Below are 14,285 nucleotides of genomic sequence, written 5' to 3'. Positions count from 1 at the left end.
CTGGAGCTGGAGTTATAGGCAGTTATGAACTACCTGACATGGGTACTGGAAACCAAACGTGGATCTTCTGCAAAGCAGTGCACACTCTATATCACTGAACCATCTCTCCAGATGCATTATGGCACTTTTTGCTCTAATCTCTTTCTCCTAATTGCCATATTATCTTGATGTATTCATTTATTACTAGGTATCTAGGATGGTTGCCTATCTTGGCTATTGTAAATGCTGTAGCTGTAAACATGGATGTGCACGTATCCTTGTGTTATGCTAACTAGAGTCCTCCAGGTATGTATGTGTGCACTGCTGATAAAACTGGGTCATTCATGTGGTTGATGTAGCTTTAATTTTTTTGAGGAATCTTCATTCTAACTTCCATAGTGGAAATACCCATTTTCATTTCTGGTAACAGTATGAAAGGGGGTCCTTTCCCCAACATCCTTGCTAGTATTTGTTGTAATTTGTTTTCTTAATGATAGCCAATCCTATTATGGTATGATAGAATTACAATGAAGCTTTAATTGGCATTTCCTTAATGGCTAGGGATATTGAATATTTTCTAAATATTTATTGGCCATTTCTATTTCTTCCTTTTGAGAATCATCTGTTTAATTCATTTGCCCATTAATTAATTGGATAATTGGGGTGATGGGATGTTTAATTTTAGTAGTTCTTTATATGGTCTTGATATTAATTACCTGTCAGTTATATAGTTTGTGAAGATTCTCTCCCATTTTGTAGGCTGTGTCTTCACTCTGATAATTGTTTCCTTTCTGTGAAGAAAGTTTTCAATTGATAAGATATCATTTATCATTTCTTGAGATTATTTAGTGAACCATTTAAGTCATTTCTGGAAAATCCTTGCCCATACTAAATCTTGACATATTTTCATTAGGTTTTTCTCTAGAAGTTTCAGTTTTGCATCTTAAATTGAGATCTTTGATCTGTTTTTAAACATTTTGTACAGAGTGAAAACTAGGATTTAGTTTCATTCTTCTACGTGTCAATATCCAATTTTCCCAAATGCTCTACTGGGGTTTTAATCCAGGTTGGCCATCTCAGTGGTCACTGTTGATCACAATTTTCCAGATTGGTTTAGTCATCTAATCAGATGGAGAGTCATCCAGAAGTAAAGAGATCAAGAGTTTAGATTCCCTTCTTCCTCACCTTCCTTCTTATAAGCCCACATGGTAGAACATACTGAAGGGACAAGAAAGAATATGCCTTGCCCTTTGCCATCCTCTGTTGGTTACCAGTGATACTCAGGAGAACCACAGCTTAGTAGGCATTATTCAGTTCTAGTATTTATGAATACTGTTTTTCTAGTGTTACTAAACTTTATTTCCCTTGATTTCTCATGCTCAACCTTTTATCTGTAAATAGTTGTAGCAGCACCTGAAAAGTAGTCATAAATGTAAATTCTTGGGCTAGGTGTAATTCAGTGTTCTTTAACATGTACAAGGCCTTGTGTTCTAGGCCAAAAATAAATATAAGACATTATCCTCAGTTTACTGAGAAACCCTAGGAGTAAATCCCAAATCCTTTGTGGGGTTCTGATGCATCCACACTGAAGTTTGAAAGTCACTGTTCTAAACTATCTTATTAATCTTCTTTCAAATTCAGATTCATTTAACACTGATTAAAGACTTAACCACCTCAGGTACTAGTTTTAGCCATTAACCTTGTATGACATGGTGATGTAAGAAATATCATCTTTGTTTTATAGGTGAGGAAATTGAAGCCCAGAAATGTAAAATGGTTAGAGGGCTAAAAAGTGAATCACAAATCTACTCAAAGTTAAAAAGAACAAGCTTCCAGTGTTGTAATCTGGAGCAGTTCAAGAAATTGAGGATGGTTAACATGAATAGATTTTCTAAAGCTTTTTTTGGCCTAAGTTTTCCAGGGATATGTCTGGCTTTAGGAGAGCAAGCAGTCCTTTATAATTCTGCCACTTAGATAGCTGCTCAGTAACAAGGCTGTCTTCAGTGGTCTTTGTTCTGACTGTGTCCCTTAATAGATTGGTGACTGTCTTATGAGGTGCTTCTGACATGTAGAAATTGTACCCAAACTCATCCTGAACTAAATTTATTCTAGGGTGAAGTGTTTACAACAAATTAGGTTGCTAGTTAAATACTTATTGTTAAATTAATGTAATGAAACACTATTTGGCTGTCTCTGGTAGCCATATTTTACTCTTTGGTGGTATAGCTCTCTTCCCTCCAAGTTCCAGCTTTTACCTGGAAGACCACCAGTGTTTGTCATCAGAACTTCAAGGCCAAGATCATCAGAATAGGACATCTAAAAAATGCACACTCATGTTTGGAGAGTGCCTGACCCCAAACTAGAACACTGATGCTTAAGTCATGATTACTCAGCTTTTGCTATCCTAAATTTTTCTTGCTTGTTTTTATTAAGCCCCAAAAATCCTAGCTACATATTTGGACTAATGGAGGGTTAGTCTAGTCCCAGAGCACTACAATGTAATGACCAGCCTTACCTCAGGCTTCTCCAGCAGAGGGAAGGAGAGGAGCTGGTATTTGCATTAGGATAGTGGGGGGTGCAGAATTAGAACACCTTTGCTTCACTGTCAAGAACAACTTTATGAAAGTAACACTTTGGTTAATATGGGTGATTTGATAAATCCTCCTTTAAGAGAGTAGCCTGGCAACTGTTTTTATTTTCTAGTTAAAAATTACTTAGCTTTCGCCACCACCCCACCTACACACACACCTAACTGTGTCAAGGCATTGGGTGTTTTATTTTGTAGCCAGAAGTTTCTGTACCCTTGTCAAATCTTGGACTGTGTAGTATTACCGTAAGATATGAGCAGACAAGTATTACAACGCAGAAAAGAAGCTCAAAGATGAAAATGAGGCTTTATAAAATATGTTTCAAAATCAAGTCTTCAAAAGCTATATATACAAGGCTGAAAATTCAAATTATACTTCATTTTATGTTTTCTCATGTTTTCAATTAGAAAGGCTTACATTTGGTACTGGGACCAAATTTCAGTTCTCTTAACCAAATTTGAGACAGGCTTGAAAGAGTTAATGCTTATTGAGCATTATTCATAAGCAAATCAAGAGCTGGCATAGCAACAGCTTCTCCCCAGGGAGGAGAAGGGAGGAGACAGGACAGGACAGCGTTCATAGTCTGTGGCTGGAGAATCCAGCACTAGCCTAGCTGTATTGTTTACTCTCCACTCACCAAAAGGCACTGGTGTGGTGAAGAGAGCACACATGCCTGGGTTTGGGATGCTGAGTACAGAAAGCCCCATTGCGTGACTTGTCCAGAGTGCTAAGGCATCAGTGCAGTACAGCTGAGTGGTTGATTCTGTTTTCTGTTAATATTCTGTGCTTTTTGCTTTTGGGGATTTGGGCAGGAACGCCTGGAAGCAATGATGCGCAGGTCCCTGGAGCGCACACAGCAGCTAGAGCTGAAGAAGAAGTGTTCCTGGGCAGGATCATCGGCTTCAGGGCCTGGAGGACGGGAAGGTGAGTCTAATGCTATCTCTGCATTGCAGGGCCTCTGTGGGGAGATCATGAGCATAACTGGATATCTGCAGGATTGGAAGATGATGTGTACAGCTCTACAGGCACCTTTTCAGATGCTTAAACTGCCACGCTTCCTGTGTGTGTATTCATTTCTCATAAAGGGAGCTGCCATTCATCCTGCTATCAGATAGTTGAAGCATGAATACTGGGCTTTAGGAAAGAGCAAAAGAAAAGCAAAGAAAACAAATACAGAGTGTGGTAGCTGCACTAAATACGCAGGTCTAAAACTAATCTCATTTCAGGAGAGGGAAATGGCAGGAGACACAGTTACAGCTGTAGATGTGACTGGAAAAGGCACAGCAGTTACTCTCTAAGAAGGGCTGGGCATTTTTCTTCTTCATGACGATTTTTTGTTGCTCTTTTGATTTCATTTTAAAGCAACTTACTTACATCATTATCCGATTCATAATTATCTTTAAAATTTTAAATGCCTAGATGTATGGATTATTAACTAATATCAGGATGACCTTTTCCTCTTTTCAATATCATAGTATGTCTCAGTGATCTCAGCATTCTGTTATGCAGGAGTTGGGTACTAGCTCCTTCTGAGAGCAGATGTTTAAATTACCATCTCTTGACTTTGCCATCTTGTTCTTTTAGTCATTTGTCAGTGAATGCACCTTTTCTTTTTTTTGAGAAGGCAATAACTAATTTGTTACTTTTCTAATTTCTTTATTAGAAACTAAGTGCAACAACAAATTGGAACTTTTTCTTTCATCTCTCTTTGCTCTGATTTTTTTTCTGTGTAGGTGAATCAGAAAATACCCCACCCCTTCCTCTAACTTTAGCAGCCAGCACCCTCCCTTCGGACACAGGGACCACTACAGCTGCTGCCGAGTCCACCAATGGTATACCTGAGCATCACCATACCATAGTGTTTTGTGATAACCGTTCTGATCACCCTCCTCCATCACTGTGTCTGTCTCAAGTACTTTCACAACTGAGTTCTTAGTCTGACCTGTCATGACTTTTTCTCTAGAGCTGTGAATGACATGCCCATATGTTTTTGTTCTTAGAGCTGCATGCCTTGTATCTTAGTGTCCTGGAGACATTTCATCAGCTCACTAACTTCTGCCTTTAAAAAATCTCTTCAGTATTTGACTTTTGTGTATTTAGACATTTAACAGTCTCATTGGTCATCTTGTTTTAGGTGTCAAGTAGCAAGACATTTCATTGCTTCTGGTGAAAACCCAGAGATCACACAGATTTCTAAATAGAATACTTGGGCTTGGTTAATGTGATGGATATCTGGAGAAGTGTTTGAGAGCTACTGGTAGGAAATTTATCAGTATTAACATGGAGAATCCACATAATTAGACAACTTGGCTTTGTGCTTTACGCCATCTCTCTGTCTAAGAGGCTCTCTTTCACATACAAAATTCTTACGGTGTAGATTAAGAGCAAAACTTAGTTTGCATTTAGTCATGACTTTAGAATTACTATACATTTGAATGATAAACTGAAAATGAGAAATAGAAGGGATGTGATATTAACCAGCAATATAGAGGGTTATAGTAATTGTAGGAATAAATATCTCTGACTTTTGGCTTTCCTCTGACACAGAATAATATCCTTATTGGTAGTATCACAGATTTTGCTTAATGGGTTGAGATTTGGTCTTCCCCCATGGAAAGTTGAGAATAGAGTATTATTACCCAAGGCCAGTAACAAGGTGAGGTGAGTGACTCAGACATCAATTTATAGGAATGGCAAAAATACAAAGATGAGATAATATTTCAATGCTATTTTTAAAAAATTAAACCACAGAACAATCCACGTTAAACAGAATAACAAGTTACCTCCCACTTTCCCTCTCTCCTCCTCCCCTGCTTCCCCAGGGAATCCACGGTGTTACCTATGCTAAGCAAACACTCCACCACTGGTCAACATCCCTGACCCAAATATGAATTTCTAGATACTAGTGCTGTGCCAAGCCATATCAGAGCCTGAGGCAAAGAAGGAAAAGTGTACAGTTATATACATGGTTTATAATTTCTAGTGTTTGCTTATTTTTACAGAAAGTTAAAGTAATTAAAATTGAAGAGTGAGAGTATTGACATGTAAAACATCATTTCAAGAATAAGTGTTTCATGTATCCTCGATTAAAATATGATATATTTTGATTTTAGCTTAATTAAAATGATTTAAGATTGCCCTTTGGTCAGCAGAAATTGCCTGTTGGTCAGCCATGTACAAGGAATTCTCTCATTTGAAAATAAGTTTAATTTTGAAAATAGTAGGAGTTAGCTTCCTCAACAGCAACACATGCACAGTTTTACTTTTGCCTTGGGTTCGGACATAGCTTCACTGGCACTGTCAATCCTTTTCTGGTGGTTGTAATGATTTGATTGAGAAGCCAGTCTAAAACAATGACTGGAATATGAGAACACCAAATCTAGGGTCAGATGTTTGAATCTTTACTATACCGTTAAAACATTTGCAGAAGAGCCATTTTGATGTTGTCTCTTAAAAATAGGAAAATCAGCAACTGCTGAAGTTAGTGCTGCTTTAAACATAACTTCTTGTGCTACAAATTACATTCTTTTTCCAAAGTGAGCCTCAAATAACCTTCAGGAACAGTTTTGTTCCAGCACATAGAGTTTTAGTCAAGGTGCTAGATATTTCTAGGAACAGTTGTCCCTGGGTTAGTTTGTTTTTGTTTGATGCAGATATATTTAAAAGTCTTTGGACACAAGAAAATACGAGGTAGAATTAGTATCTTTTTAGTGTCATTAGTATCATTTAGTATCTGAGTGAGTTTGAACATTTAAATTAAATTAAAGAGAAGAGCACAGTGAAGAAATTGCAAACCAGTGGTCGATGTAGCCTAGACATTTCCAGATTAAGATAATGGAAGCCATGTGCTGTGCTGCTGTGGAGCACCACTGAATGTGTGTGGATGAGGACAGAAAGGACACTTTTGAGATTTGATTTCACAGGCTACAGTGATATGAAAATCAATGTTTTTAATGCATTTCTCTGCAGCATGTGACAAACTTTCAACATCAACCATGAATTTGCCAAAGCAGATGGAGCCTCCTATGAGTAAACGCCTGTCTTCATCCACCGTGGCAATATCTTATTCCCCAGACCGAGGCAAGTGAATAGGTAGACCTTGTCTCTACAGTTTGCTTCTTTCTGGTGTGAATGTCTTAACAGTGCCCTTTGTGAAAGCCTCCTCTCAAGTCTTCTGTAAATATTACCACTGTCCTAACCTCTAGGGTCTGGCTAACAGGACTTTAGAAAGTGGTATTGTTCCATAATAAAAGGTCATTATTGATTGATAGGAATTGATAATCTCCCAATCTGCAAGAACCTATTTCACAGAGCACAGAGGAGGGTTTTTTATTTAGTTTTTAAAGCACCTGCTGGGTCAATGATGTAATATAATTGATTAGCAGAAAGAGCAGAATTGATTAAAGTTATCTGGGGGACTTGATAACATGGAAAAAATGGGACTCTGAAGTCATTCATGGTTTGTAGGCCTGCCTATTTTATAAATGAAAACTGAAGTACAGACATAATATGAGGATTTTTTTCATTTATTTTACATACCTGCCACAGTTTCTCCTCCCTCCTCTCCTCCTGTTCTCTCCTCCCATCTCCTGTCTAGCCCCATTCAAAAAGAGCAGGCTTCCCATGGGAGTCAACAGAGCATGGCACATCAAGTTGAGGGAGAACCAAACTCCTCCCCCTGCTTCAAGGCTGGGTGAGGCATCCAAGCATGAGGAATAGGTTCCAAAAATCCAGCTCATGCTCCAGGGACAGGTCCTGATCTCACTGCTGGGGGCCCACAAACAGACCAAGCTACACAACTGTCAGCCACATGTGGAGAGTCTTGGTCAGTCTCATGCAGGCTCCCTAGCTGTTGGTCCAGAGCCTGTGAGTTCCCACTAACTCAGGTCAGATGTCTTTGTGGGTTCCCCCATCATGATCTTGACACCCCCCCCATGCTTATTCTCTCTCTTTAACTGGACTCCTGGAGCTCAGCCTGGTGTCTGGCTGTGGATCTTTGCATCTGCTTCCATCAGTTACTGTATGAAGGCTCTCTGATGACAATTAGGGTATTCACCAATCTGATTACAAGAGAGGGGCAGTTCAAGCATCTTCTCCACTATTGCTAGTAGTCTAATCTGGGGTATCCTTGTGGAATTCTGGGAACTTCCCTAGCACCAGTTTTCGCCCTAACCACATAATGGCTCCCTCTATCAACATATCTCTTACACTCCTCTACCCCCAGTCCATCTCCAACTCGACCAACCCTATCCCTCATGTTTCCATCCCCCCATCCCCTCCCTGTCACCCCACTCCACCCCCAGTTTACTCAGGAGATCTTATCTATTTCCCCTTCCCAGGGAACTCTATGCAGAGGATGTTTTTTTTCAAAAAGGAAAAGCATGAAGGACCTTTCCAGGCAGTGCTTTGATTTGGGAGACTGTGTATATAGAGGGACACATACCATTTTCAGAACCTGAGCAGATGTAACAGCATCTGTGTTCTAAAGGAGGCTCAGAAGAGTCATGGGAGTCCTGAATTTTTGCCTTTTATTGTACATAGATTAAAAAAGAGAGGGCTCTTTCTTGTGTAACATGTATATCCTAAAGTACCAATGAAGGAAAGTCAGGCACTAGAAGACTATTGAGGTTGTCAAGTCATCAGCAAGAAATGATCAATAGGTTTGTGACTTGGAAGAGGATGGCGGGCCTTCTGGTTGTCATTCACTGGCATTGACTTTATCCCTCCATCTAGAGGCATGTTGTGTATAGCAGAGTCCCCATAAGTGTCACAATGCTGCTGAATTCTGATGCCCATTCATGGTAACCAGTAGAAACATGAAAGGAAGGAAGACTTCAAAGAGAAAATACTTAGCACTTTTAACTCTATGGCTATTCCTTTAGCAAATGTATTCTGTATTTTCTCAAATTCATTTCTTTGCAATGATGAACATGCATAATAAACATGCTTTATCATGGTTGACAACTAAATTGTCTGCTTGTGTATTCTAAGTTGAAAAATTTAATCTCCATACCATTTACTAAATAGATATCCAAACAATATCTATTGTCATATATTATACCCCCAAACCAAAACATTTTAGTTATTATATTTTATTTTTCTTTTACTTTACATTTTTTGAGTTTTCTGTTATTTTCATGCGATTTTTCAGGCAGAATCTCATTCTATAGTTCAGAATGGCCTTGAATTTCTGAGATTACTATCTCCACTCCCAAATGCTAGGTGTAAATCATCACATCCAGTGGTCATTGAATTTGGGATCATGAATCCTACCTACTGTCTTTCATTAAAGCTGATAATTGGTTGGCTATTATTTTTGTGCTGTTTTTGTAATTTTGTCCTTAAAAAAGTTTAAAAAGATAGGGGAGCATTTATTTTTATAATGTTACAGGATGGCACTTTTTGTTTAAAAAATTAGTGTTTTAAAATATTTCTTTTTATATATTTTTAATATGTAATTTTTTAAAAAAATTATTGAAAATAGATTCTTCTCTCATACATTACATCCTGACCACACTTTCCCCTCCTTCCACTCCTTCCAGCTCCCTGCGACCTCCCCTCTTCCTGAGAGCCCCTCCTTCTCTGTTTCCTCTTCAGAAAAGAGCAGGCCTCCAAGAGAGGCTAAAATGAGATGTTTTTTTGTTTTTGATGGTACAATCCTTCCTTTTCTTTCTTTCTTTCTTTTTTTTTTTTCGAGACAGGGTTTCTCTGTATAGCTTTGCGCCTTTCCTGGAACTCACTTTGGAGACCAGGCTGGCCTCGAACTCACAGAGATCTGCTTGCCTCTGCCTCCCAAGTGTTGGGATTAAAGGAGTGCACCACCACTGCCCGGCAATCCTTCCTTTTCTAATGTTAGACGTACTTAGTGAGTAACTGGGTCTATATAACTTTTGGAAGTGGGGATCACTAATTCTCTTCAACTAATGCAGGTCACTGTGCTTGTTTTCCTTTTGTTTTGCTTTGTTTTGTTTTTGAGACAGGCTCTTACTGTGTAGGTCAGGCTAGCATCAAACTCAGGATTCTCCTGCTTCAGTCCCCAAATGCTGGGATTATAGGTGTTTACCTTTACATATAGCTAAGGTCGCTGTAATAGTGTGTTAAATTAATTCTTATGCCACAAGAGAATGAATGAGCTCTCCTAAACAATTAAGTGATGTCTTACTTGTTTGATTTCACTAGGACAAACTCTAAAGCCATCCTTTGTTAGAATTATTTTTATTTCCACATTTGTTCTGCCATCAAAATGTTAAATGCTGCCCTGTACTATCTTGTTTAAACATTATTTTATTTTACTTTAATTCTGCTTTTTAAAAATTTAGTTTAATTCCATCCCTCAACTCATCAAATGCACCTTAGTTCCAGGGAAACCTTCCTTGTTTAGAGACTGCTGATACCCACACAGGCCTCTTTAGCCAGAAGCAGATGTACATACATGCTCTCTGAGCAAGCAAGTGACTCAGGGAAAAGAGGCCAAGTTGTGAAGTCAATGAAAATGCCTAAAACCATTTTGGTCAGCCTGGATTCATTCCTGAATTTTTGCATTTTGCTTCTCATTTGCTGGCTTTATGAAATGCTTTCAATGGTTAGTAGCATTTTCTGCCTGGCAGTATTTTGCTATTGCTGTTTGTTTTAAAGTTGAATAATATATAGGTGAGTAAATTATTTTATGACTGGTGGCATGTGAATCAGGTAGAAAATCAACTTGATGGGCTATGGAGGTTAGTAGACTTTTCTTAGGAGATTGTTTGGAAAAATCACATATAGATCTTACTCCCTTGAGTGCCACAGCTGGATCTACCACTCACTATTGCTCGTGTATAAAATGGGGAGTTTTTGTTTTTTATTTATTGCAATGAAAGCTATGTATGGTGATGAATGCTTGTAATGTCAGCTACTCAAAGGCCGAAGTAGGAAGATCATAAGTTTAAGGCCAGTCTGGGCAACATAGCAAGACCATATTTCAAAAATTTAACATTAAATTATTATGAGGATTAAATGATATCATAGTATAAATAAGATAACATACTGGTTGGCACAGAGTAAGAACTCAAAAAATGTCTAGAACTTTGGTGCTTAAAATGTGATCCATGGATCAGCAATGGGAACTTTGTAGAAAAGCCAGCTCTGAGATCCTCCGTAACCTGCACATTAAAGTCTGACAAACACTAGCCTTCCTTTACCAGATACAATTAAATCATGATGTCAGGATTTAAGACAAGCATTTTCGTCATTTGCAGATGAGCAGCACAATGTCCACATAAGGTAGAGAGTCTGGTCTCCATTCCAAAGATACAGTGTATTTGTGAAAATTACATCAAATTACATAGGGTCTATTCTTATTGTTTGTTTTGGGGGGCAGAGGACAAAAACCTCATGTAGTCCAAGTTGGTCTCAAACTCATGATGTAGCTGAAGCTGGCCTTGAACTCCTGATCCTTCTGCCTCCATCTCCCATGTGTTGAGATTGCCAGTATGTGTCACTATGTCTGGCTATAAAACTTCTTAACTGGTTAGGATATGATTTGGCAATTCTGCTTTTGGATATAGAGCCAGAAAAATTAAAAATGTTAGCAGCATTATTTACAGTAGCCACAAGTAGAAACAACTTGAATAGACAAACGAAATGAAGTGTATATGTAGACTACTATTCAGCTTTAAATGGAAAAGGAGTGCTGATAGATGATTCCCAATAGATGAAGTTTGAAACTATTCTAAGTAAAAGAAAGCAGCCACAAAATACCATAAATTATATGATTCTGCTTATATAAAATGTCTGAAATAGATAAATCCATAGAGACAGAAAGTAAAACAATGTTTCACAAGGAGTAGGGAGGGAAGAAGGTTAGTGTCTACTTGATGGGTAAAAGGTTTTATTTGGGAGCCTTAAAAGGACTTGGAGTTGTGGTTATAATTGTGGCTATGATTGTGAATATACTAAAATATCACTGAAGTGGACATTTAAAGGGGGAATTATATGGTATGTCAATTCTACCTTGAGAACACCCCCCAAATTCTTAGTAGGAAGCACCCCCATTTTGAGAAGGAGAAACTTTCAGGGATCCCTAAGACAGCCTAGGTTTGAAGATTTGCTCAGAAGATTCAGCATACAGGTATACTCACTTCTTTTATTTATTATAATGCAAGGATATGCAAAAACAATCTACAAAGTGGAAAACAACTAGGGACAAAGTCTAGGAAAGACAAGGCACAAACTTGCAGAGCCTCTCCAGATAGTCACCCAGGATGTGTTTCCTGGAGTTAAGACAAGAATGAATTGCCAACCAGGGAAGCTTGTTGAAGCTGAGTTTTTACAGGGTTCTGACCATGTGAACTCCTTGCCCAGTGTGTATCAAAATTTTATACCCTTGAAGTGAAGGCAGATATTCAGATTGGTTTTTTTTACATTCAGTTAAGACACAATAAATCATCTGTTCACCAGCTATTGGTGGAACCTTGACAAAGTCTTAAATTCCCAGGTATTGTTCAGAGACCAACCTTAGGAGCTGGCCTTTCCAAGAACAGTAGTAGTCAAATCTGAGTGCTGTCTTCTGAAGAGTCTACACCCTTGACCCATTGCCATGGTGTCTTTAACCAGTGGGACCCACACAGAAAGATAGGCAGACCTGTGGCATTGATCTTACTTATAACCTTTAGGTAACCTGGGCTTAGAAGTAGAATAACATCCCATTAACCTTAAAGGTATGTCTTAGCCAGATTGCTTCCTGTTGCTTCTGAATCTTTTTCACCCAGCCTCAGCACAGCTCTGGCCAGGAAGTTGAAGTTTACCTGACAGCCTTCCAGGTTTGAGGCAATGTTATGACATTAAGGGAACATACAAGAAGTGCCATACTTGAGGGCTTATGGGTTCCTATGGAAAACAAGAAGCTGAAGAGCTTCAGGGCACTTGCAGCAGGAGATTCATTATCAAGAGACACCCCAACATGACCTCCCACTATAGTGCCTCTCACCATGCCCCAGAGTGCTCAGTACAATGGGATTAAGTCTGTGATGCCAGAGGGACTGCATGAGGCTATCTGTCCCAAAGACCCCTTCTGGTGGTACTCTCATCTGCCTGATAAGTGTGGATAGTGTGTGTGTCATGCTGTTATGTGCAGTCTAGACCCAGAAATCCATGCTCATAGTGGCTTACACATGCGTTATGGGAAGTTTCTTCTGGAAGAGAGAACTTCCAGGAGCAATTCTGGAAAACAAAAATCACAGATGTCTTTGACAGTACCCTCCATGTCACCACAAGCTGGGTTTTGTATATCTCTTCTGGAAGTTGATTCTTTTCAGGGCTTTTCAGTCTCTATTTTTAGACAAAAAAAAATCGTAGTTAAAAAAAAATTAGTTTGAACCTTGTTCTGCTTTCAGTACTCAGTTCCAACCCACCTACTGATGACAAAACCAAGAAAAGGTTGGGTTTTTTCCCATTTCCATTGAAGGAGAAAACCAAAACCACTCCCCATCTGTTATTCTTACCTCAGTTTAGGTAGTATGGCCAAAAGTAGCCAAGGAATCCCCTGAGGCAACACTCTTGGAGTTTCAGTAGTTATCTTCAAATTTAGTAGGCAGCTTTCACCTCTTACATCTTGGCTGTTATACCACGGTCAACAACTCCACAGCTACACAGACACCACAAGTTTATTTTTCCCAAACATATATTGACTTTATTTTTGAGAATTGGAGTCATTGTAGCATTTCCTACCTCTGATGTCAGAGGCCCTCAAGAACACCAGTGTTTTGCGATTCATTTGTAGAACTCAAAGGACTCACAGCTCATGGCTATGATTTATTATAGTAGCAAGATACACAAGTTAGCAAAGGGAAGAGTGTATGAGAAGTGCAGAGGAAAACAGGTGTAAGTTTATATCACGCAGGATATGCTTCATATAACAATACACATAAAGTGTTGCCAACTGAGGAAGCACTCTAAAGATTCAAAGCCTTGAGTTTTTAGTAGGAACTAGTCATGTAGGCACCCTTTACCAAGCAAATACACAAACGTCACACACTTAGAATGTATTATTTGCACAAACAATTTTTTAGCACTCACCAGTGAATGACATAAACCTTCCTAAACTCTAAGCCAAAGTGCAATATTGTAAGCTGACCTGCAGAGACAGTAGTCAGGACTTCTATGTTCTTCCTGTGTAAGGAAATTGAGGCTTAGAAACATTAAGTAGCCTGCCCAAGGTAATCCAGCTAGTAGATGGCAGTGCAAAGTCTGCTTAGCTCCAAAGTATGCTTTTAACCCCTCGAATGAACTTGACTCTTGAATTTTAGGAGTTTTATTTAAGATGAGATATACTCTGTATACCATAGGAAAAGCATATTTCGAAAATGTGGATTACACATTTAACATTTTTTATAGAAATGTGTTCTTTTCAGCCTCTGACTCTTCTGCCTTTTCCATCTGTGTTTCCTGTATTTTCTGGCTATTATGTTGTAACTCTCTAGTATTCCATGCCTGTCTTCATTTAGCTCTTGGCAGCCCTCTCAAATCTTCATACAAGTCCTCTCCAACCCGGAACACTGAAAGGAAGAAGGGTATACCTACATCTGGCATGGGAGATGCTGGGAAGGGAGCAGTGGCAGGAGCAGAGCCTTTTCAGGTAGGTTTAAATGTCCTCTCTCACTCTTTTCTGTCCTATAATTTGACAGTATGATTGTTTCTACCCTTGACCTGCAGTCTCTGTTTTGTCAGTCTCCAGGGACT

General features: G+C 38.9%; 1 protein-coding gene across 4 annotated transcripts in view; it reads left to right on the top strand.

Moving 5' to 3' along the window:
* The window catches only part of Map7d2 (MAP7 domain containing 2), a 121,619-nt gene that overhangs the window by 69,869 nt on the left and 37,465 nt on the right, over positions 1-14,285 (top strand). For 2 of the 4 annotated variants that reach the window (XM_036174426.1, XM_036174428.1), the window contains exons 4-7: positions 3,380-3,491; positions 4,301-4,399; positions 6,537-6,647; positions 14,051-14,181. In XM_036174426.1, coding sequence (XP_036030319.1) covers positions 3,380-3,491; positions 4,301-4,399; positions 6,537-6,647; positions 14,051-14,181 — 453 coding nt within the window. The remainder of the gene's footprint in view (positions 1-3,379; positions 3,492-4,300; positions 4,400-6,536; positions 6,648-14,050; positions 14,182-14,285) is intronic. The other 2 variants (XM_036174427.1, XM_036174429.1) reach the window with 2 other exon arrangements.

The sequence above is a fragment of the Onychomys torridus genome, chromosome X (assembly GCF_903995425.1).
Source record: "Onychomys torridus chromosome X, mOncTor1.1, whole genome shotgun sequence".
NCBI classification, from domain to species: Eukaryota; Metazoa; Chordata; class Mammalia; order Rodentia; family Cricetidae; genus Onychomys; species Onychomys torridus.
The sequence above is the reverse complement of the archived record's forward strand: the minus strand, read 5'-3'. Positions and strand labels throughout refer to the sequence as shown.